Below are 26,157 nucleotides of genomic sequence, written 5' to 3' on the forward strand. Positions count from 1 at the left end.
ACACTAAAGTTTATTTCCATTGTTATAGACGGTAAAAATGAGACTCAGAGAAAGTTTCAGTCCCTGATCACATAGCTATTAAGTATCAGAAGTGGGATTTGAAGTTATCTCCAGCACTCTTACCACTGTGTCAATTTGTCTCCAGTTAGAGTTTAGCCTTGATTTTTTTTAAATTTTCAAATTGTTTTTATCAACCCTTTATAATGATTATTCTTCACTTCTACCCCAATACTTTGGAAAGCATGAGAGTGAAGGAAGAATTTTTTTCCAGTTAATAATATTTTTTCCAATTACATACAAAGATAATTTTCAACATTCATTTTTATAAGATTTTGAGTTTTGAATTTTTCTCCCTTCCTCAATTCTCTCCTCCATCTCCAAAATAGCAAATAATCTGATATATGTGTATAATCATGCTGAATATATTTCCATTTTAGTCATGTTATAAAAAAAAGAATCAGAATAAAAGGGAAAAAATCATGAGAAAGAGAAAAATAATAAACTTTGGTCTGAATTCAGACTCCATAGTTCTTTCTCTGGATGTGGATGGTATTTTCCATCACAAATCTTTTGGAATTGTCTTTGATCACTATATTGCTGAAAAGAGCTAAGTCTATCATAGTTATCATCACACAATATTCCTGTTCATGTGTACAATGTTCTCTTGGTTCTGCTCACTTCACTCAGCATTAGATTTTCTGTTTTTTCTGAAATCTGCCTGCTTATCATTTCTTTTAGAAAAAATAACATTCCCCTGCATTCATATATACCATAGTTCAGCCCTTCTCCAGTTGATGGGCATCCCCTCAGTTTTCAATTCTTTGCCATCACAAAAAGAACTATTTTAAATATTTTTGTAAATGTGGGTCTTTTCCCCCTTTGTTATGATCTCTTTGGGATATAGAACTAGGAGTACTATTGTTGGATCAAAAGTTTTATAGCCCTTTAGGCATAGTTCCAAATTGTTTTCCAAAATGATTTTATCAGTTCATGACTCCACCAACAATGTATTAGTGCCCCAGTTTTCCCACATCCTTGCCATTTTTTATCATTTTCCTTCTCTCTCATATTAGCCAAACTGAATGCTGTGAGGTAGACTTTGGCTACAATATTGCTTGGAGTTTTCATTTTGGAATCTGTTTCAAGAGGTGAATTTTAGATTCTTTCAATGACTTTTACCCTCTAGTTCTAGGATATAGTCCATTAATTCTTAAACTACATTTCCCAGGTCAGTTGTTTTTCCAATGAGATATTTTACATCATTTATTTTGTCATTTTTTTGGTTTTGTTTGGCTGATTCTAGATATCTTATCCACTTGTCCAAGTCTGATTTTTAAGAATTATTTCCTTCAGTTAGCTTTGTATTTCCTTTTCCATTTGACTAAGTCTACTTTTAAAGGAGTTTTTTCCTTAGATGGATTTTTTTCTGTTTGGCTAATTTTTTTTAGGTTTTTTTTTTTTTGCAAGGCAATGGGGTTAAGTGGCTTGCCCAAGGCCACACAGCTAGGTAATTATTAAATGTCTGAGACCTGATTTGAACCCAGGTACTACTGACTCCAGGGCCGGTGCTTTATCCACTGCACCACCTAGCCGCCCCCGGCTAATTTTATTTTTTAAGGAGTTATTTTCTTCAGTCAATTTTATGTTTCCTTTTCCAAGCTGCTGACTTTTTTTTTCATAATTCTCTTAAATACCACTCATTTCTTTCCCCAATTTTTCATCTACCTCTTTTTTTTTTAATTCTTTTGAAACTCTTCTGAGAGGACTTCTTGACTTGTGGCCAATCATATTTTCCTTGGAGGTTTCCCCATGTAGGCATTTCTTCTTCTTCTTCTTCTTCTTCTTCTTCTTCTTCTTCTTCTTCTTCTTCTTCTTCTTCTTCTTCTTCTTCTTCTTCTTCTTCTTCTTCTGAGTTCATTTTTTTGATCTTTGCTGTTGCTGAAGTAGCTTTCTATGATTAGGACTCTTTTGGGGTTTTTTTTTTGCTTATTTTTTTTAAGTTGAGATTTGCTTTTGGAGTACAGAGTGCCAATTTTTTTTTGTGTTGGGGACCAGGGGTACGGTCAGGTGAAGAAATTTATTAGTGCTTATTACAAATTTGACAAGGTAGTATTGACACAGGCCAAGTCAACACTGAGATGTAGAAGATCAGAAGCTGACATGGCAGATTGGCATTTTTATACGTGAGACATCGTTCAGAATTTTAACTTAGTTGGAGGCTGAGAAATACATTTTTGATGAGAAATAGAGAATTAAAGTCATTAAACTTGGTGGTTTCCACATTGGGCTCTCAGGTGCTAGCAGCTTGCCCACTGCACTAGGATTGCCTAGCCTAGTTGTACGTACTGGTCCAGGTTTCTGGGATTTGCCTTCTGCACTGGAGCTAAAGGTCTCACAGCTGGTCTGCTGTGTGGGGACTGAGGGGCCTTGGTTCTGATCTGGGCTGTGGCTAGGAACCTCCCATTGGCTTCCCCACACTCTCCTTCCACCCAAGTGAGACAGGCTTTTCTTGAAGTCTTTCCAAGATATCTAAGCTGGAAAATTGCTCACTCAGTCTTTTTTTATGGGTTTTGTCACTCCACAATCCAAAGAGGCTTGATTTAACATTGTTTGTGAGGAAAACTAGAAAGAGCTCCAGCAGCTTACTGGCTTTTCTCTGCCACCTTGGCTGCATTCCTTCCAAAGTTGTTAAGAAGTCAATAATAGAACCAAGAGAAAACTCAGGAATTCTTAATTCACAAGCCTCAACATTTAGCCCAAGCACATTTGCTAGTGACTGCCAACAGAACCAAACTATGAAGAAGTTAAATGACTGGTTCAGTGTTATAGGAATAATTATGGCAAGACCATTAACTGGATCTCAGCTTCCTCACTTGTAAAACAAGGGGATTAGATTATTGGGAGATAGCATGGTAAAGTGGAAGACTAGTACACTGAAGTTAGAGGTCCTAGGTTTAAATGTTATCTCTGATCCTTGCTTCTTGTGTAACTTTGGACAAATCACCTAAACTCCTTAAATTTCAGTTTTCTCATCTGTAAAATAAGTAAGTTGGACTACAATGGTCTTGAGCTCTGATCCTATCTTAGGGTCACTTCCATCCAGTGATGTGTTAGAGCTGTCTCATACAAATAGGAACTGTTATTTTAATTTGTATAAGCATTAATATCTTTGAAAGTGGCAAGTGCTACAAATCAGGGTTTGATTTATTGGTTGATTCATTGTTTAAGACTTAGAAAAGAAGGGCGGGGATAGAGCACTGGCCCTGGACTCAGGAGTACCTGAGTTCAAATCCAGTCTCAGACACTTAATAATTATCTAGTTGTGTGGACTTAGGTAAGCCACTTAACCCCATTGTCTTGTCAAAAAAAAAAGACTTAGAAAAGTAATGGAGAGAATGTTAATATGCAGATTAAATTTAAAGTGTGTCTTCTAAAGCATCTGTGAGATAGAGCCAAGATGTCACAGTAAATACTTATTCCGGATTGTCTAACATTTCCCTCCAAACAAATTTAAAATAATGTATCACATTAAATTCTAGGATATCAAAACCAAAAAAAAGATTGGATTGAGACATTTCTCCAGCCAAAGATAACCTAGGAGTTCAGTAAAAAGTCTGTGTGACACTGGGGTGGGAGCTGGCCGAGAGTACAGCAGCATCAACTTTAGGAAGTCTTAGCCTAGAGATGGTAAAGGAATTGAACATCTGGTCAGAAAGGAATTCCAATGGACCCAAGTGTAAGCACTGGATACAGTTTGTCATCTCCATTGACCATACTCACTTCTGGGTAGCAATTTCAAGGCAGAGAGGAGTATTCTTGGTCACAATGAAGAAAAGAATCTGTGGAACAGTAGTGCTCGTAGCTACAAAAGAGCAACAGTCCTGATGAGCAATAACAGTTGTAGTCATGAGGGAACAGTGGACCTTCTTAGGTAAGAACTAGAACTGATGATAGGAGAACAATGACAACCCCTTTCCCCAGATCACATCACATTAGAAACACTGAAAATTTACAAACCCCTACAACTAGCTGTGAAAATAGCAATACAGGGCAGCTAGGTGGCACAGTGGATAGATCACTGGCTCTGAAGTCAGGAGTACCTGAGTTCAAATCCGGCCTCAGATACTTAATGATTACCTACCTGTGTGGCCTTGGGCAAGCCACTTAACCCAATTGCTTTGAAAAAACCTAAAAAAAAAAGAAAATAGCAACACAAGAAATTTGAAATTTAAAACAGTACCATTCCCCCACCTGACTCCCAGATGAGCAGAACCGAATTTTAACATAAAATTCAAAGTCAAGAAATAAGCAAGAAAAATGAGCAAATAAAAAGAATATGAACATAAAAATCTATTTTGATGATGGAGAAGATCAAGAGAACAACCTGAAAATAAACAAAGCCTCAAAGAAAAATACTAACTGGGGCAGCTAAGTGGCACAGTGGATAGAACAACAGCCCTGGAGTCAGGAAGGAACTGAGTTGAAATCCAGTCTCAGACACTTAATAATTACCTACTTGTGTGACCAATTCTCTTAATGACATTGCCCCGCAAAAAAATAATACAAACTGGACACAGGGCCAAAAAGAATTCCTGGAAGAGCTAAAGAAAGAACAGCAAAGTAGTTTGAAAAATCAAATAAGAGTTGGAAGAGGGAAAAATGGAAAAAAGAAACAAGATGGATACAATAAAGTCAAATGATAATAGCTTGATAAAAGAAGCACAAAAATAATGAACACAATAATACCTTAAAAATATAATTAGTGAGTCACAAAACCTTGCTCTGTAAAAGAGGTTCAAAACTTCATTGATTAAAGTAATTGCTTTAAATTTTTTTTTAATTTTTGCAAGGCAGTGGGGTTCAGTGACTTGCCCAAGGTCACACAACTAGGGACTATTAAGTGTCTGAGGATCAAATTTGGACTCAAGTCCTCCTGACTCTAAGGCCAGTGCCTATTCACTGTACCATGTACCTGTACCCAAAGTAATTCCTTTTATTCCTTTTAAAGTAGATTTGACCAAATAGAAATATAAAAGGTACAAAAGCTCATTGAAGAAAGTAATTCCTTAAACATTATACTTGGGCAAGTAGAAAATAATGATTGGAGGACTTCTGGCCAGTATAGCAGAGAGAAGACAGACACTATGATAGGTGCTCTCTCTCTCTCCCCCCTCAGAAATAACATGAGAGAAACCTCTTTAAAAAATTCCATCAAGAAAACGCAGAAAGAGAAGCTAGGAGAAGATCACCTACCAAGAAGGTCTGTCTCAGGGGACCATGGGTGAGCCTGGAGAAGAGAGTGGGGGAGGATCAATGCTGTGGACAGCATCTGGGGGAGGCAAGAGGGTCAGCCTCAGCCCAGGAGAGTTCTGTGAGGGGTGGGTGAGAGATCCTTCTTTAGCTGAGGAGTCTTTGGCCAGAGGGAGAAGAGCTACAGGAAGGGGAGTTCCAGCACAGTCTCAGAGCATGCCTGGAGCCAGGGTCCTGAGCTCCATACTTTTAGTGGAGCCCTTTCCCCAGAACAAACAATAAATACCCCCCCCCCCCAGCAACAGAGCTCACTCACTCAACAGAAAGAGATTAACTCCCTCCCCCAGGGCCCAGCCCAGTTTTCAAGGTCAACTCAGATCCTGCTGCTGAGGACCTCGCCCCAGAGAAAGCAACCAGCACCCCTTACTGGTTGGCCCTTGGAATTATTAAGCCAAGTGAACAAAGCCTCTAGAATCCTGAAAATCAAACCTCTGAGAGCCAGCTCCCCACCCCCCAACACAAGATGAAAAAAGGCCAGAGAAAAGGGGGGGGGCATGGAGAAATACTTAGAAGAGACAGATCCTAACCCTGAGAGATCTAGCACTGCTGAGGAGAATATGAATTAGTCTCCAGCCTAGAAAGACTTCCTTGAAGAAATCAGGAAGGAGTTTAAAAATCAATTGGAAAAACTGGGAAAAGAAACTCAAGAGAAAATTAACATGTTGCAAGAGAAAATTAACATCTGGAAACAAGAAAGCAAATCCTTGGAAAAAACAATTGGACAAATACAAAATGAGAATAGCTCTCTCAGATCTTCAATTGGGCAAATGCAAAAAGAAAATGATTCTCTCAAATCCTGAATTGGGCAAATGCAAAAAGAAAATATTCTTTCAAATCCTCAAATGGGCAAATGCAAAAAGGAAATGATTCTCTCAAAACTACATTTGGGCAAATAGAAAAGCCTTTCAAAAATAGAATGGACCAACTGGAAAAGGTGGTGCAAAAAATAAAGGAAGAAAAATCTTCTCCTCTAAGAAAATGAATGGAATTGTCAGAAACTAATGACTTCATGAGACAACAATATTGTGTTAAACAAAACCAAAAGATAAAAAAAAAATAGAAAAAAAATGTGAAATACCTCATCAGCAAAACCACTGACCTTGAGAACAGATCAAGAAGGGAGAATCTGAGAATTATTGGCTTTCCTGGGAACACTGAAGAGAAAAAAAGCCTGAACTTAATATTACAGGATTTAGTGCTGGGAAATTGCCCTGATATCATGGAACCAGAGGGCAAAATAATTATTGAAAGAATACATCAATCCTCTCCAGAAAGAGACCCTAAACTGAAAACACCAAGGAATGTTGTGGCCAAATTCCAAGACTATCAGATAAAAGAAAAAAATTCTGCAAGCAGCCAGAAAGAAAAAAAAATAAATACCAAGGAGCCACAGGAAGGATTATGTAGAACCTGGCCACAGCAACATTAAGGGATTGAAGGGCCTGGAATGAGATATTTCGAAGAGCAAGGGACCTTGGAATGCAGCCAAGAATCCGATATCCAGAAAAGCTGAGCCTTCTCTACTAGGGAAAAAGATGGACATTTACTGAAATGGGAAACTTCCAAGATTCCATAATGAAAAAACCAGTGATAAATAAATAGAAAATTTGGACATCAAATAGGAGTCTCAAAAGGCACATGAAAAGTAAAAAGGTAAAAAAAGGTCAACCCCCCCCCCAAAAAAACTGCTATACAATAAGATGAAACTGGCTATATCCCCACTTGGGAGAAAGAGTCTCATAACTCTTGAGAATTGTAACTCTATTAGAGAGAATATACATGGCCAGAAGTGATGGACACTCATACCTTTTCTGTGATTTAGATAGAATGATTTAAAAACCATACCTCCTTAAAAAGGGGGGCAGTAAGGAGAAGAGAGGTTGGAGGGAGACTGAATGGGGTAAATCTCATTACATCAAGAGGTACAAAAGACCTATAATTGAGGGGAAGGAAGGGAGGAGGTGAGAACCACCTGAATCTTCATCTCATCAGACTTGGCTTAAAGTTGACTTAAACACACTTAATCAAGTTAAGAAACTTATCTTACCTTTCAAGCATTAAAAGAGAAAAAGGGGAGGGGAGACTGGGAAAGGGGGAAAAAGGGGAGGGGGGTCACTTTAAGAGGGCAAACACACTGAAGGTGGTGGTATTCAGAAACAAAATACTAGGGAAGATGGATAAAGGGAAAAAAGGGGAAAAATACAAACAGGAGGAAGATAGCATGGAGGGCAATAAAGAGATAGTAATTATAACTTTGAATGTAAATGGGATGATCTCTCCCTTGAAAAGGAAGCGGATAGCAGACTGTATTAAAAACCAGAATCCTACAATATACTGCTTCAAAAAACCTCATTGGAAGCAGAGAGACACATATAGAGTAAAGGTAAAAGGTTGGAGCAAAATATATTTTGCTTCAGCTGAAGTGAAAAAAGCTAGGGTAGCAATCCTTATCTTAGACAAGGCCACTGCAAAAATAGATAGTGTTAAAAAACATAAGGATGGAAAGTATATCCTCCAAAAAGTTACCATAGACAATAAGTAAATAGTAAATAGTAAATATGTATGCACCCAATGGTACAGCATCCAAATTCTTAGAGGAGAAGTGAAAGAGCTACAGAAAGACATAGCCAGCAAAACTCTACTAGTGGGAGACCTCAACCTCCTGCTCTCAGATTTAGATAAATTTAATCATAAAATAATCAAGAAGGAAGTTAAGGAGGTAAATAGATTGCTAGGAAACCTAGATGTGGAGGTAATTGAATGGGGATAGAAAGGAATATATATACTTTTTTCTGCAGTACATGGCACTTACACATGTATTGACCATGTATTAGGACATAAAAACCTAATGACCAATTACAGAAAGGCAGAAATAGTGAATACATCTTTCTCAGCTCTTAATGCAATAAAAATCATATGCAATACTGGGACAGGGAGATATAGACCCAGAACTAATTGGAAACTAAATAACCTCATTTTAAAGAATGAGTGGTTCAAGAAACAAATTATAGAAAGAATTAATTATTTCATCCTAGATAATGACAATAATGAAACAACATGCCAAAACCTATGGGATACATTCAAGGTGACTGTAAGGGGATATATTATATCTTTAAATGCTTACATGAATAAATTAGAGAAAGAAGAAATCAATGAAATATATATGAAACTAAAAAAATTAGAGAAAGAACAAATTAAAAGTGCCCAATTAAATACCAAATAAGAAATTCTAAAAATTAAAGGAGAAATTAGTAAAATCAAAAGCAAGAAAACTATTGAACTAATAAATAAAACCAAAGCTGGTTTTATGAAAAAAACAATAAAATTGATAGACCTCTGGTCAATCTGATTAAAAAAAAGAAAGAAAAAAACCAAATTACTAGTATCATAAATGAAAAAAGGTGAACTAACCACCAATGAGGAAGAAATTAAAGTAATAATTTGGAATTATTTTGACCAACTCTATGCCAATAAATTTGACAATCTAAGTGAAATGGATGAATATTTACAAAAATATAACTTGCCCAGATTAAATGAAGAGGAATTTACAAACTTAAATAATCCTATCTCAGAAAAAGAAATTCAACAAGCCATTACTGAACTCCCTAAGAAAAAATCTCCAGGCCCAGATGGATTCACAAGTGAATTCTGTCAAACATTCAAGGAATAAATGGTTCCAATTCTGTATAAACTCTTTCAAAAAATAGGTGAAGAAGGAACTTTGCCTAACCCTTTCTGTGACACTAGTATGGTGCTGATACCTAAACCAGTAAGAGTTAAAACAGAGAAAGAAAATTATAGACCTATCTCCCTGATGAATATAGATGCGAAAACCTTAAATAAAATCTTAGCAAAAAGATTGCAACAAGTTATCACTAGGATAATACATTATGATGAAGTAGAATTTATCCCAGGAAAGCAGGGTAGTTTCAGTATTAGGAAAACAATTAGTATAATTAATTATATCAATAACATACCTATCAAAAATCATATGATCATATCAATAGATGCTGAAAAAGCTTTTGATAAAATACAGCACCCTTTCCTACTAAAAACACTAGACAATGTAGGAATAAATGGTTTGTTCCTTAGAATAATAATCAGTATCTATATGAAACCATCAACAAGCATCATATGCAATGGAGATAGGCTAGAAGCATTCCCAGTAAGATTAGGGGTGAAACAAGGATGCCCATTATCACCACTACTATTCAATATTGTTTTAGAAATGTTAGCCTCAGCAATAGAAGAAAAAAAAAATTGAAGGAATTAGAATAGGGAAGGAGGAGACAATGCAGATGACATGATGGTATACCTAGAGAATCCCAAAAAGTCATTTAAAAAACTACTAGAAATAATTAACAACTTTAGCAAAGTGGCAGGATATAAAATAAACCCTCATAAATCCCCAACATTTCTATATATATATATGACTAGCAAGATATAGCAGGAAGAGCTAGAAAGAGAAATCCCATTCAAAGTAAGCTCAGACAAAATAAAATACCTGGGAGTCTACCTGTCAAGGCAGACTCAAGAACTTTTTGAAAACAATTACAAAACTCTTCTCATGCAAATAAAATCAGATTTAAATACCTGGGCAAACATCAACTATTCATGGGTAGGTGGAGCTAATATAATAAAAATAACAATTCTACCAAAACTTAACTACTTGTTCAGTTCCCTACCAATCAAAATTCCAAAAAATTAATTTAATGAATTAGAAAAAGTTGTAAGTAAATTTATATGGAGAATTAAAAAGACAAGAATTTACAGGGATTCAATTTAAAAAAGTGCAAAAGAAGGTGGCTTAGCCTTACCAGATCTAAAATTATATTATAAAGCATCAGTCCTCCAAACTGTCTGGTATTGGCTAAGAAATAGAGTTGTGGATCAGTGGAATAGACTAAGTGCAATAGCAGGAAATGATTATAGTAATCTGCTGTTTGATAAACCCAAAGAGTTCAGCTATTGGGATAAAAACTCTCTCTTTGATAAAAAATTGTTGGAAAAATTGGAAGTTAGTATGGAAGAAACTTAGATTAGCTTAGACCAACACCTCACACCCTATACCAAGATAAGATCCAAAGGGAAACAGGATTTAGAGATTAAAAAAAATATTATAAGCAATTTAGAAGATCAAGGAGTAGTTTACCTGTCACATTTATGGAAAGGGAAACAGTTTATGGCCAAGGAAGAGATAGAGAACATCATCAAAACAAACTAGATAATTTGGACTACATTAAATTAAAAAGCTTTTGCACAGACAAAACCACTGTAACCAAGATCAAAAGAAATGAAGTAAATTGGGAAACAATTTTTGCAACTAGTATTTCTGACAAAGGACTCATTTCTAAAATATACAGAAAATTAGTCAAATTTTCAAAAAAACAAGCCATTCCCCAATTGATAAATCGTCAAAGGATATGCAAAGGCAATTTACAACTGAGGAAATCAAAGCAATCCATAATCATGAAAAAATTGCTCCAAATCGTTACTTAATAGAGAAATGCAAATTAAAGTATCTCTGAGACACCACCTCACACCTCTCAGACTGGCCAATATGACCAGAAAGGATAATGATCCATGTTGGAAGGGATATGGGAAATGTGGGACACCAATACATTGTTGGTGGAGTTGTGAACTCATCCAACCTTTCTGAAGAGCAATTTGGGATTATGCCCAAAGGGCAACAAAAATGTGCACACCCTTTGACCCAGCAACACTGCTACTGGGTCTATACCCTGAAAAGATGATAAAAAAGGGTAAAAACATCACTTGTACAAAAATATTTATAGCAGCTCTGTTTGTGGTGGCAAAAAATTGGAAATTAAGTGAATGTCATTCAACTGGGTAATGGCTTAACAAACTGTGGTATATGTATGTCATGGAACACTATTGTTCTATTAGAAACCAGGAGGGATGGGAATTCAGGAAAACCTGGAGAGATTTGCATGAAGTGATGCTGCGTGAGATGAGCAGAACCAGAAAAACTCTGTATACTCTAACAGCAACATGGGGGTGATGATCAACCCTGATGGACTTGCTCATCCCTTCAGTGCACCAACCAGGGACAATTTTGAGCTATCTGCAATGGAGAATACCAACTGTATCCAGAAAAAGAATTATGGACTTTGAACAAAGACCAAAGTCTATTACCATCAAATTAGAAAAAAAAGCATTATAATGTAATTTTACTATCTTATACTTTATATTTCTTCTTTAAGGATACGATTTCTCTGTCATCACATTCAGCTGAGATCAATGTATAACATGGAACCAATGTAAACACTAACAGACTGCCTTCTGTGGGGGTGGGGGAAGGAAGCAAGAATGGAGGAAAATTGTAAAACTCAAAATAAATAAAATCTTTCTTTTTAAAAAATGAAAATAATGACTACTTGAGAAATTAAGAAATAAAACAAAGTGAAAATGAAAAGTAAATAAATATTAAAAAATGTGAACTCTCTTGTTGAAAAAATAACTGAGTTGGAAAATAGATTGATAAAAGATAATTTAAGAACTATTGGACTATCTGAAAACCATGATAAAAAAGAACTGCACATCAAATTTCAATAACTTTAAAAGAAAACTGCTCCAAAATCTTAGAATGAAAGACCAAAATAAAAATTAAATTAATCCACCAATAATTTTCTTAAAGATGAAAATTCCCAGCAATGTTATAGTCGAATACCAGATCCCCCAAATGAGGGAGAAAAAGCAACCAGAAAACAATCATCCAAATACAATGAAACCACATTCAGGATCACATAAGATTTAATAGCTACCATAGTAAAGGAGTATAAGATTTGGAATAGGATACTCCAGAAGACAAAAGAATCCAAGAATAACCTACCCAGTATAAGTGGGTTATTCTGAAGGATATGTGTATATTTAATTAAATAGAGGACTTAATAAGTATTCTTGATGAATAGAGCAGAGCTGAATAGAAAATTCTACTTTCAAACACAAGACTCAAGAGAAGTGCAAAAAGTTAAACATGAAAAAGAAATTTTAAGGACTAAATAAACTGTTTACATTTCTATATGAGAAGATGATGCATGTAACTCCTAAGAACTTTATCAGTATTAGGATAGTTAGAAGCAGGACACAGGTATAAGTTGTTTATCTTGGAATGATCTAAAATATGGAGGAATGAGAAAGGGTATATGTGGGGAGAAGGGAGAAGAGGAAGGGAGATAAATGGGGAAAATTATCTCAAATAAAAGAGGCATAAAAAGAGGAGCTTTTGCAGTGAAGGGGAGAGTGGTGGGGTGAGCAACACTTGTTCCTCATTCTCATCTGAGTTGGTTCAAAAACAGGGAGAATATATATACTTACTTAATTGGGTATAGTAATTGTCTTATGTATCAGGGAAATAGGATGGGGGGAAGGATAAGAGAAAAGGGGACTGCCATAAGAAGGAGGGAAGATTAAGTGAGGCAGTGGTCAAAAGCAAAACAAACTTTTGAGGAGGACAGGGTTAAAAAGAGAAACAGAAGAAAATAAAATGGAGGGAAATACATAGCATTCATAATTATGAATGAGAATGCAATGGACTCATGTGAAAATGCAAGCAGATAGTGGAATGAATTATAATTCAGAATCCAACAATACATTGTTTACAAGAAACACACTTGAAATAGGAAGATATACACCGAATTAAAATAAAGTATTAGAACAGAGTCTGTTATGTTTTAGCTGATGTTAAAAAAAAGGCAGGGGGGCAGCTAGGTGGCGTAGTGCATAAAACACTGGCCCTGGAGTCAGGAGTACCTGGGTTCAAATCCAGTCTCAGACACTTAATTACCTAGCTGTGTGGCCTTGGGCAAGCCACTTAACCCCATTTGCCTTGCAAAAACCTTAAAAAAAAAGGCAGAGGCAACAATCATGCTTCGAGACAAAGAAAAAAAAATTGGGGAAAGCTACATCTTGCTAAAAGATCATAGACAGTGAAGGAATATCAATACTAAACATACATGCACAAGTGATATAACATCCAAAACTCATAGGAAAAGTTAAATGAATTATAGGAAAATATATACAACAAAATTATACTAGTGAGAGACTTCAACTTTCCCACATCAGAACTAGATAATTCTAACCATAAAATAAATTACAAAGAAGTTAAATAGAAAAGTTACCTATACTACCCTGCTGGAGAAAATTGAATGGGAATAGAAGGGAATATATCTTTTTCTCTGCACATTGCACCTTCACAAAAATTGACAAAAATCAAACGTAAAAACAACCCAAAACAGAAAATCAGAAATATTAACTGCATTCTTTCCAGAACATAATACAACAAAATTATATTCAATAAAAGATGATCAAAGCATAGTTTAAAATTTATTAGAAATAAAGCCTTCTAATTCTAAAGAATGAGTGGGTCAAAGGGCATGTTATAGAAACAATCAGTAATTTTGTTAAAAAATAATGTCAACAGAGTGGCTAGGTGGTGTAGTGGATAGAGCACCAGCCCTGGAGTCAGATACCTGAGTTCAAATGTAGCCTCAGATACTTAATAATTACCTTCTGTATGACCTTGGACAAGTCACTTAACCCCATTGCCTTGCCCCCCCAAAATAATGACAACCATGAAACAACATACCAAAATTTGTGGGATACAGTCAAAGCAGTAATGAGGGGAAATTTTCTATCTCTTAAATGTTTATATCAACAAAAAAAAAGAACAAGGAGAAGATCAATGAATAGGGCATTCAACTAAGAAAAACTAGAAAAAGAAAAAAAATAAAAATTGCTGATTAAATACCAAAATAGAAATTCTGATTGAAGAAGAGATTAATAAAATTGAAATTTAAAAATCCATTGAACTAATAAATAAAACTAGGAACTTGTTTTTTAGAAAAAGCAACAATGCTATAGCATAAAAAACCATTGGTTAATTTGATTTTTAAAAAGACAGAAAAAAACAAATTACAGTATAAAAATGAAAAATGTGAATATACTACCAAAGGAGATGAAAGGAAAACAATTATTAGCCTTCCTAACAATTATTAGAAGCTATTTTACTCAATTATATGTCAGTAAAACTAAAAAATCTAAGTGAAACAGATAAACATTTACAAAATATAAACTACCTAGAATAATAGAAGAGGTAATAGAATACTATCTCAGGAAAAGAAATTGAACAAGTCATGTGTGATGGATTTACAAGTGACCTATATCAAACATTTAAAGAACAATTTTATTCTAATACCATTAAAAATGATCAAAGAGGAGTCCTATCAAATTCAATGACACAAATATGGTGTCGATATCTAAATCAGCTTTGACCTTCCAGGTATCATCATGCAACTGATGAAGGAAAGAAGGATAAGGGAAAGACTGGCCCTTTCTCTCTTCCATCAGAAATTGTGAACTATGGAGAGCATGCCAGTTTAAAACTCATGTCATCCTAAGTGAATGAGCAGCAATCCTGAGATGGACCTACTTGGAATGACAGTCTCAATATCTCAGGAGTTACTGGGCTTCTCAGTTGATGTAGGAAAGGAAAGAACAAAAATGACTAACAGGGAACTGAATTATATGATTAATAAAAAGATGGTTGGCTTAAATTAAGACATCCTCCATGATTTCATTTTAGCAGACTCAAATGAACTATATTTCAAAATATGGGTCTTTTCTAGGTCTTGCAATCTCTGGTGGCATAACTGTCATTGAATTGTTTTTCAGTAATATCTGACTTGGTTGTTCCATTTGGGATTTTCTTGGCAAAGATACTGAAGTGGCTTGCTGTTTCATGCTGCAGATCATTTTACAGATGATGAAACTGAGGCAATCAAGGTTTAGTGACTTGCTCAGGGTCACCCAGCTAGTGAAGTATATGATACCAAATTTGAACTCAAGAAGATGAGCTTTCCTGATTCCAGGTCTGTTACTATTTCCATTAATAGCTGCCTAGCTGTCCCCTGGTGTCAGGATGGCTGTGTAAAGATGGCTAAGTCTAAGAACCACACCAACTCCAGCTAGTCCTACATATAACACATAAATGGCATCAAGGAGCCCAATCACACAAATAAGAGTCTCTGAAATGAATTAACCTCAAAATTTTTTTAGCTTTTTGCAGGGCAAATGGAGTTACGTGGTTTGCCCAGGGCCACACAGCTAGGTAATTATTAAGTGTCTGAGGCCAGATTTGAACTCAAGTACTCCTGACTCCAGGGCCAGTGCTCTATCCACTGTGCCACCTAGCTGCCCCCCACTTCAAAATTTTGAGGAAGATACTAGTTATGCTAAGAGTATCAATAATGTGCTGATGAAAATGTTGGCTAATAACACTAAAGCCATCAGCACCAGGAAGAGGCCATAATTGCCCTCAGTGCAAAGTTCCCCAGGACTTAGATCCTTAGACACAAAATCATCAAAATCACAGTCCCCCAAAACTGTACTAGGTTGCACCAGACTTAAGATCTTCACCAAATGCACTGAACCAAAGTTGCTGCCAAGCATCTTGGTTCCATGATCATCACCACCAGCCTTAAGGTTGTTAGAACCACTGACACCAAGGAATAATACTCCAGATATCAAAGTTCTAAGTTCTAAGTCTACAGAATATATGCTTCAAGGCAGAACTAGTTTAAACCTTAAACTTCAGTCTTTCTTTATATTGTTGGTACAATAATGGAAAGGATGAGATAGAAGAGAGAAAACAAAGAACTGATGGATGTGATTGTCTTGATCTTACAGGCAATCTCTGAAAATTATGGAGCATGGAAAGATGAAATGTGAATAGGAACTGGCAGGGTTTTCAAGCTAGTGGCTGGTGGATCTTGACTCTAATGAAGGGGATAATTCATGAACATTTAGAAAGGAAAATGGTGATCATTGACTCCTCAATCATAGTTCATCACCAACTGTTCATATTAGCCTTATTTTCTTTAATGGCCAGGCTTCTAGACAAGTACTAGGCCATCTGGGTTTCATCTGGGAGGAGACTCTTGAGGAAAAGATAGAGAAATGTGGATTAGATCATAGTCATAACTGTTTGAATGACCAGTTATGCACAAGAAATTTGGAAGAGGTCTTCAGCAGAATGTCTTAGAGTCTTTGGCCTGTGTTGCTCCCCATTTTTCTCAGTGTCTTGGATGAAGATATAGATAGCAATGTGCAATAACATGTTGCAAACAACAAAACAATGATCTGATGTGAATAAGATAAAAACTTACATATATACCCAAAGAATCCATAATTGTTTTAATATAGGGATATTGTCCTATGAGAATTCTTTACACTGTTATAGGTTATAACCTGTATAACTTAGTAGCTAAGACCTGGGGAATTGCCTGAAGTTTCTGTGTTCTTCTTGAGTGACTATGTAGTAAGTGACCATGTAGCTGGCAAGAGTCAGAGCTAGAGGTTAATCCTATTCTTTCTGACTCTAAGCCTAGGGTTCTGTCAAGAACAAAAATAATTGTTTTTATTCTAACTAGCATTTGCATCTACTATATTCTAAACATTTTGCAAATATTGACTCATTTGATCCTGGAAAGATCTATCTTTTTTCAATGCCAATATTGTAGACACTTTTACAAAGATTATCTCATTTATTCTCCTAACAACTCTGGGAGGTAGGTGCTATTGTTTGATAGATAAGGAAATTGAGGCAAGCAGATTGAGTAATTTGCCCATGAGAACACCACTTTTAAGGGTCTAAGGCTAGATTTGAATTAAGATCTTCCTGATTCAAGGCTTGATTCTTTGCCCACTATATCACATACCTGTTATGTCAACACTTCTAATGGACAATATTAATGAAATTTAATAGAATAAATGTTAAAATCTAACATTTTGCATTAAAAAGTTAATGGTACAAATCATTTTGGGAGAAATGTGGTTAGACAACAATGTGTGAAAAGATTTTGTTCCTTGTATATTGAAATGTTTGTGTCTAGGGATAAATTAAAAGTGGAAAAGAAAATTAAAAAAAAAAGGACAGTAAGGGGGTGGCTAGGTGGCACAGTAGATAGAGCACCAGCCCTGGAGTCAGGAGTACCTGAGTTCAAATCTGGCCTCAGACACTTAATAATTACCTAGCTGTGTGGCCTTGGGCAAGCCACTTAACCCCATTCCCTTGCAAAAACCTAAAAAAAAAAAAATAAATAAAAAATAAAAAGGACAGAAAAAAAAAGATACTGAACCAGAGAAAGAAAAAGTAGAAAAAGAAAACTATAGGTTAATTTCCCTAATGAATATTGATGTAAAAAATTTAAAAAATATATATTAGCAAGGAGATTACAATGATATATTACAAAGATCAAACAATATGATGAAGTGGGATCTATACCAGGATTACAAAATCGGTTCAAAATTGGGGAAACTTTTAGCATAATTGAGCATTCAATGATAAAACCAACAGAAATCATATGATTGTCTCAACAGATGCAGAAAAAGTTTTTAATAAAATATAATGCCCATTCCTAGATTATAGGAATAAATAGAGCTTTCCTTAAAATGAAAAGTAGTATCTGTCTAAAACAATGGAGATAAACTAGAAGCCTGCCCAATAAGATCAGAGATGAAGGAAGATGTCTATTATCACCATAATTTTTCAATATTGCACTACAAATACTAGCTATAGCAATAAGATAAGAAAAAGAAATTGAAAGATAAGAATGGTCAATGAGAAAATAATTCTATCACTCTTTGTAGATGATATAATATATACTTTTTGAACCCTAGAGAATCAACTAAAAAAATCTAAATTTAATAATTAAGTGATATTGTAGGATATAAAATATACCAAGAGAAGTCATCAGCACTTCTATATGTTACTACAAAACCCAGCAGGAAGAGATGAAGAGAGAAATTACATTTAAAATAACTTCAGGGGGTGGCTAGGTGGCACAGTGGATAGAACACTGGCCTTGGAGTCAGGAGTACCTGGGTTCAAATCTGACTTCAGACACTTAATAATTACCTAGCTGTGTGGCCTTGGGCAAGCCACTTAACCCCATTGCCTTGCAAAATCTAAAAAAATAAAAATAAAAATAACTTTAGGCAATATAAATTACTTAGGAGTCTAACCTGTCAAGACAAATCCAAAAATCATGTGAACATAATCACAAAACGCTTTTTAGACAAATCAAGACAGATTTAAGCATTTGGAGAAATATTACTTGTTCATGGCAGACCAAGACAATATAGTACAAATGACAATTCCATCTTAATTAATTTACTTATTCTGTGCCATATCAATCAAATGATCAGATTTATAACTCTTAAAAAACCAGTAAAATTCATCTGGAAGAACCAAAGGACAAGAAAATCAAAAGAATCAAGGAAATAAAGGAAAAATAGATGCAGTGCCATACTTCAAACTATATTACAAAGGCTAACCATCAAAACAATTTGGTATTGACTAAGTAATAGATTGGTTAGTAGAGAGCAGTAGAATAAGGTAGGTATACAATACACTAGAAAATGATCATAGTATTCTAGTGTTTGATAAACACAAATATCTTGAGATAAAAACTCAATATTTGACAAAATGGAAAGTGTTTTGGCAGAAACTAGACTTGGACTAGGATCTCATATCATAAACCAAGATAAGATCAAAATAGATACATGATTTATTTATAAAGGTGATATATTCAAATTAGGGGATTATGAAAAAATTTGTTTGTCAGATCTATGGATAAGGGAAGAGTTTATGATCAAACAAGAGGCAGAGAGGATTATAGGGAGGAAAATAGATGATTTTGATTACATGAAATTAAAAAAAGTTTTCACACAAGCAAAGCCAACATAGCCAAAATTAGAAACAAAATAGAAACTAAGGAAAAAGTTTAGAGTCAGTTTCTGTGCTATAGGTATCATTTCTGAAATATATAGGGAATGGAGCCAAATTTATAAAAATAAGATCAATTCCTCAATTGATAAATGGTCAAATGATATGAACAGGGAGTTTTAAAGAAGAAGAAATCAAAGCTCTCAATAGTCACATAAAAATACTCTAAATCAATGATTAATGAAATGAAAATTGAAACAACTCTAAGGTATTACCTTACCTGGCTAACATAAATAGAAAAAGAAAATGACATCCTAGAAGGAATGAGGAAAAATAGATTAACTAATGCACTGTTGGTGGAATTGTGAACTGATCTAATCAATCTGGAGAATCTTTGAACTATGCCCAAAGATCTTTAAAATTATGCTTATTCTCAACCTAATAATACTTCTACTAGGTCTGTATCCCAAAGAAATCAAAGGAAAAGGAAAAGGACTAATACATACAAAAGTATTTCTAGCAGTTCTTTTAGTGGTGGGAAAGAACTGGATACTGAGGAGAAATCAATCAGTTGAGGAATGAGTAAACAAGTTATGGCATATGATTGTGATGGAAGACTATTGCACTATATGAAATAATGAGGAAGATGGTTTCGGGAAAAACCTGGGAAGATTGTATGAACTGATGCAAAGCACTGTAGTATTACAATGGTTAACTGAAATATTTAACTACTCCAATCACTACAATAATCTAAGACAACTCCAAAGCACTCATGATGAAAAATGCTATCTACCTTCAGAGAAAGAACTGATGAATTCTGAATGAATATTGAAACATATTTTCTACTTTTTTGCATCAGGAGTAATATAGAAATATATCTTGTGTGACTTACCATGTATAATTGATACAATATTGTTTATCTTCTTAATGAATAATGGAGAGATTGAAGAGGAGAGAACTGGAACTTAAAATTTTTAAAAATGAATGTTAAAATAAAGTATAATTATCTTTGAAAAGTGTGTCATGCATACAAATTTCCCTCTACTCCAGACTACTTGTAGTTAAACATTTACAATCATTTTCCATTTTCATTTTTAATTTCTACAAAATATTGAAGTAGAAAAAGCAGTGGATGTGGAAAACAAATTTGGGTTCAAATCCTAGACTTACCACTTGTGTGATGTTGAGTAAGTCTTGTTATTATTCTGGGTTTCAGTTTAGATAATGATTGATAGCTAATTATTAGATTAGATAATTCCTTGGTTCCCACTAAATCCCAAATCCTCTGATCTCTTTATCTTATTTCCTTACAGGAGCCATTCCTATGGAACTGCTTGCTGCATATTCTTCATCTAAGGCAGCTCTGACCATGTTTTCTGGAGTCATGAGACTGGAGCTTAAAAAATGGGGCATTAAAGTGGCATTAATTCATCCTGCAGGCTTCAAAACAAGTAGGTTTTTTGACATATGCTTGGGAAGGGATTTAATGGATAGAGAACTGTCTTCAGAGTAAGAAAGATGTGGTTTCAAGTCTTGCTAAAGACATGGAATAAGTTGCTAATTAACCCTAGGCAAGTCATTAAACCTCTTGGTACAAGGAGAATGGCAATCTGCATTGGTAAAGGCATTTTCCTCCTTCAAAAGTTCTCTATAATCAAGGAAACTAAAGTCTCTATTCTTATCAAAATCCTAGTATATTAAAGAAGAGATCCTCTTAGCACAATTGCCTCATTTTATAGGCTCAGTGAAGCTCAGAGAGAAAAACAGAGTTTATGTTGTCATACAGCTAGTGTACTTCCCTCCTAGGCCACTATCAAGTTATCAAGAATCAAGAAACCCAAATCACCAATATGGTGAATATATCTTTCTCTACCATGAAGTTTCCTTCATATCCTGCTCCTATATGTAAACCCCAAGACTGTATCCTGGTTTCCTTCCTTTTAACTCCTTACAATTTTTCACCTGATAAATTGATCACAACCCATAGGTTTAATCATCAACCCTGTTCCAATAGCTCCTGCATCTATGTATTTAGATGCATTCAGCTCTAGCCTCTCCTTCATTCCAGGCTAATGTCAACAATTTTCCCTTGGACATTCTAAACTGAATGTATCAAACTCATCATATCCATATCTTTTGCACCTGTTTCAAACCTCTTCCAAACATCCCAATTTCTGTAAAGGGTACTACCATTATTCAAATCTTCCACTTGAACAACCTCAGTATCTTTACTAGTTTCCCTCTCCCTCGTATAACATCTATTCAATTACTACATCTTGTTTTCATTTCCACTATACCTCTGACATCTGCCTTCTTCTCTATTTGCATAGTCATTGCCCTAATTCAGACTCTCATCACTTTTTGCTGGAATCACTATTGCTATAATCTACTAATTGATTTCCCTGCCTTAAGTCTCTCCTCTCTCCACTAAATGCCAGAATGATTGACCACAACCTTGCAATATTCCATAAATTACAGTGATTTCCTGTTATGTCTAGGATAAAATTAACTTCTCTGGTCTCATTTAAAACCCTTCACAACCTAGCCAAAACCTACCTTTTCAGTCTTTTCATATAGATACTTTTATGTAGCCAAATTGGAATTATCCTTGTTTTCTCATAGAGGATGCTCCCATTTCCTTTCTCTTTTTTGTGCTGGTTGTCCTCCATGACTGGAAGGGCCTCCTTTTTCCTTTATTCCCACCTCTTAGAATCATTAATTTCCTTCAAAATTTGGTTTGAGTATCATGTAGTGTGTGAACTGAGTACAGAAGGATGAGGATAGGGGATTTAAGATGTAATAAATGAAGAGCAATAAAAAGACCAGTATGGTTTCATGATATATTATATTAAAGGGAATATTGTTTAATAAGGTTGGAAAGGTGTGAAGGGCTTTACATGACTGTTAGGTAACTATGAGAGCCAGTGAATAGAGGGCTGGGCACCTACAAGGTTGTTCCAAGGGACAAATGAGATATTATTTGTAAAGTACTCTGCAAACCTAGAAACACTATATAAAGTTAGCTATTGTTGTTATGGTAAACATAGAAACTGCCTTTGATCATAGAAATAATAATGAACCATTGTAGTTTCTTGAGTAACAGAGTCAAAATGGGCATTGAACTACTGGATTGGGGTCAAAGGACCTGAGTTTCAGTCCCAGGTGAGGCAATTACTACCAGTGTGACCTTGGACAAATCACTGCACTGCTTTGGGCTTCAGTTATTATTTCGAAAAATGAAGAGATTGGATTAGGAGATCCTTAGGCTGAACTTTAACTCAAATTTTTTAAACCTGAGAGAACAGAAGAATTGTAATCAACACTGATTTGGGCAGATCTTTCAGGGAAAAACTGATTCTCCTCAGAAAGCAGAGAAAGGGTAGAAACATCTGACTGTTCTACCTGCCAAAAAAGAGCTGAAAAAAGAGCATGAAAAATAGGGTTCATCTCCTATTAATTTTCCCTATATCTTTCTCACTATTCCTAATTCTAATTAGGTATTCCTTTTTTTTTCTTTATGTAAATTTGTTAGCCTGAATAGAGGTTACTATCTTATTTTCTTAGTACTATTCTCTAGGGCAGATTTGATGCACAAGTGACTGCCTCTTTTCAAGATTGGTTTTGAACTGAGGTAATGTGATATTTAAGATGTATATATACACATGCACCCATGCATATATGTATATGTGTGAGCATGTATGTTATACAAACATATGACAAGATGCTTATAAACATACATGACTGTGCATGCAGGTATATGTACATATGTCTTTGTGTGTATGTGTAAATATATTGCACATATCTATGTTTGAATATATAGACAATAGGCAGAATCAGTATATGGAGAAAATAATAACAATTGAAAAATTAGTAAATTCAAGATGATGGAGTAAGAGGAAGAAGTATGACTTTGCTCATCAATCAAGTATTTTCCACAAAGATCTAAAAATTCACTAGGACTAAATTTTAATTGGAGACTCTAAGAAAAAGTGAGTCTTTTTTCCAGCTTAAAGAGGCTTAGGGAGGCAGAAAGGCTCCCTGATACTAAGGAGGAGGTCTGGAAGGATCAGGCCATATGACATGATGCAGTGCCTATGGACTAAAATTGACCTGAGATTGGGCACTGGGGCAGGGAGCCATCTTAAGAGATTCCTTTTCAGGGATAGGATTCAAGATTAGATGCCACAAGGCAGCTTTGTTGCTCACTATCCAGTTCCAGTCTCAGAGGATCAATATTGAAGTACTAACTGTATACTGAGGAAGGAAAAATGTCTAGAAGCAAACAATAGCTCTTTGACTCTGATTCCTGAAGAACAGCAGTAACTCATTTCCAACCCATAGCCCAGGCTAAAAGTCAGCAGTGGTCCCAGACCAAAGGGGAACCTATAGTTTAGTCATTCAGAATTAGAGTACTTCCCAAAAGATTAATAATGCCTGATTCAGGTTCATCAATAGTCTACTAAATCTCCCAACCAGGGATAACACAATAGATCCAATCTAGGTCAGGAACTTGCATAGCTCTTATGTACAGGGCAGTGAATAGACTTTACCTAAATTTCCATCACTTTGGGAGCTTTGAAAGCATTGAAAGTCCAACATCTTGGATACAGAAGACAGACATAAGAGGTGAGATGCCCAGTTATGCACAAAGTTCAGTACTAACACAGAAACCAAAGTCAAGAAATAAGCTGAAAAATAAGCACACACTCACACAAAACCATCCCACATAGGGGACCATTATAGCAACAGGGAAGCTCAAGATATAAACCTAGAAGAGAAAAGAAGAGAATGACTTGAAAATGTCTGAAAGCAATACCTTAAATAAAAATGGAGCTCTGACATAGGTCCAATCTGAATTGTTAGAAGGGTTAAAGCAAGAGTCTAAAAAAGAGTCTAAATTATTTTAAAAATAAAATGAGGGGCAACTAGGTGTCACAGTGGATAGGCACCAGCCCTGGAGTCAGGAGGACCTGAGTTCAAATCTGGCCTCAGACACTTAATAATTAACTAGCTGTGTGACCTTGGGCAAGTCACTTAATCCCATTGCCTTGCAAAAACTAAAAAAATATGAGAAATTTGAATGAAAGATATGAAAACAAGATTAATAGCTTGGAACAAGAGATACAAAACTTTACCCAAGAAAGTAACTCTATAAAAATTAGAACTGACCAAAAAGAATCTAATGATCCAATGAAGCTTGAAGATATACAAAGTCAAAAGCCTGAAAAAAATAAGAAAATGCAAAGTATCTCAAAATTTAAAAATATAGAAAATAGATCAAAATAATTTGGTAATCTTTGGACTATATGAAAACAATGACCAAAAGCAAGTGCCTAAGCATGATGTTCCAACAAATTATAAAACTATACAGATCTCTTATTACCAGCCAGCAAAGTAGGAGAAAGAATCTATCAGTTACCTCCTGACAGAAATCTCAAAATGAAATAATGTAGGCAAAATCCAAGGCTCCCAAATCACATTAAAAAATACTTGTGAGGCAGAAAGAAAGAATTCAAGTAGCAAGTAGCCACAGTCAATATCACAATTTACTAGTCACCACAGTAAAGAATCAGAGAGCTTAGAACTTAATGTTACAAAAGACAAAAGTTATAGACATGCAGTCAAGTATAACTTATCCAGAAAACCTGAGTGCAATCCAACTGGGGAAAATGGAGCTTTAACAAAATTAGCAAACTAAACATTTATGATGAAATGTCAGAGTTAAGTAAGGAATCTGTTATTCAAACACTGTTAAGAGAAGCATAGATAGGTAAACATGAGCAAACAGTCATAAAAGACTAAAGAAGGTTTGTCTGTTTACATTATTATATGGAGGAATATGATATATCTAGGCTCTTCTGAGTTCTATCATGAAGAGAAATCATAGAGGAAGTCCACTTTAAAATAGTGACTTGAAGTGATACTGTTATATTTTTATTATAATTTTAAAAAATAATGTTAAGAGGTGGGGAAGAGGGATATACTGGATAAAAGATGAGTAAAAGGGAGAAGAATGAAGAAAGTTTTCTCAAATAAATGGAGTGGGAAAGTAGAAGACTATATAATATGGAGGACAGAGTAAGGAGGAAAGTGAGTGACACTTGAACCTTGCTTTCATCTGAGCTGATCAAAGAAGAGTATTCATGTACATACAGAGTGGAGTAAAAACAATACACTCCATACAACAGCAAAATCAGAGGAAAGTGGGTAAAGGAAAAGATAAAAAATATGAGGAAGACATTAAAGGAGGGATTAACCAAAACAAAATACTCTCTTAAAGAAGTGGTAGGAAAACAGAGAAGAAAAAGTATGAGAAAATAAGATGGAGGAAAATTTACAGTTAGCAATCACAACTGTGAATGTGAATGAAATGAATTCACCCATAAAATGTAAAAAAGATAATCAAATGAATTAGAAACCAGAATCCAACAATATGTGGTTTAAAAGAAACACACTAGAAAAAGAAAAATATACATAAAATTAGAACAAAAAGATGGAATAGTATCTGTTATATTTCAACTAAAGTAAAGCAAGGCAAGTATAGCTTTCATGATCTCAAAGAAAGCAACAGCAAAAACAGACCTAATTAAAAGATACAAATAAACTATATTTGGTAAAAGAGACTGTAGACAACAAATTAATAACAATATTAAATATATAGGCACCAAATCACATAGCTTCTAATTTTTAAGGAAAAAATTCAGTGTGTTACAAGGAGAAATAAGTAGTGGATTATAACAGTGTGGGACCTTAATTTATCCCCAACAACCTTAGATAAATCTAACCCCCCAAAAAAGGAGCAAAAAACGAATTTTAGACAATTTAGATCTGATAGACCTCTGGTCATTATTTAATGGGAACACAATGGAGTATATCTATTTTTGAGCTATGCTTTGCACTTTCATAAAAAATTGACCATGTATCAAGGTATAAAAATTTTCCAAACATATAGAAAAGCAGAAATATTAAATCCATGTTTTACTGACCACAATATAGTTAAAAATTTATTAAGTGAAGGACCTTTGAAGGTGAAATTAAAAATTAAGTGAAAAGTAATTTAATTCCAAAGACTGGTAAGTTAATGAACAAATAATAGAAAG

At 34.9% G+C, this 26,157-nt stretch overlaps 1 protein-coding gene across 1 annotated transcript in view; it reads left to right on the forward strand.

Annotated features, from left to right (window-relative positions):
- Positions 1-26,157, forward strand: part of HSD17B2 (hydroxysteroid 17-beta dehydrogenase 2) — a 97,101-nt gene that overhangs the window by 59,492 nt on the left and 11,452 nt on the right. Inside the window, exon 4 of the mRNA XM_074209751.1 lies at positions 20,371-20,508. Coding sequence (XP_074065852.1) covers positions 20,371-20,508 — 138 coding nt within the window. The remainder of the gene's footprint in view (positions 1-20,370; positions 20,509-26,157) is intronic.

Source organism: Macrotis lagotis, chromosome 1 (assembly GCF_037893015.1).
Source record: "Macrotis lagotis isolate mMagLag1 chromosome 1, bilby.v1.9.chrom.fasta, whole genome shotgun sequence".
In the NCBI taxonomy this organism is placed as follows: Eukaryota; Metazoa; Chordata; class Mammalia; order Peramelemorphia; family Peramelidae; genus Macrotis; species Macrotis lagotis.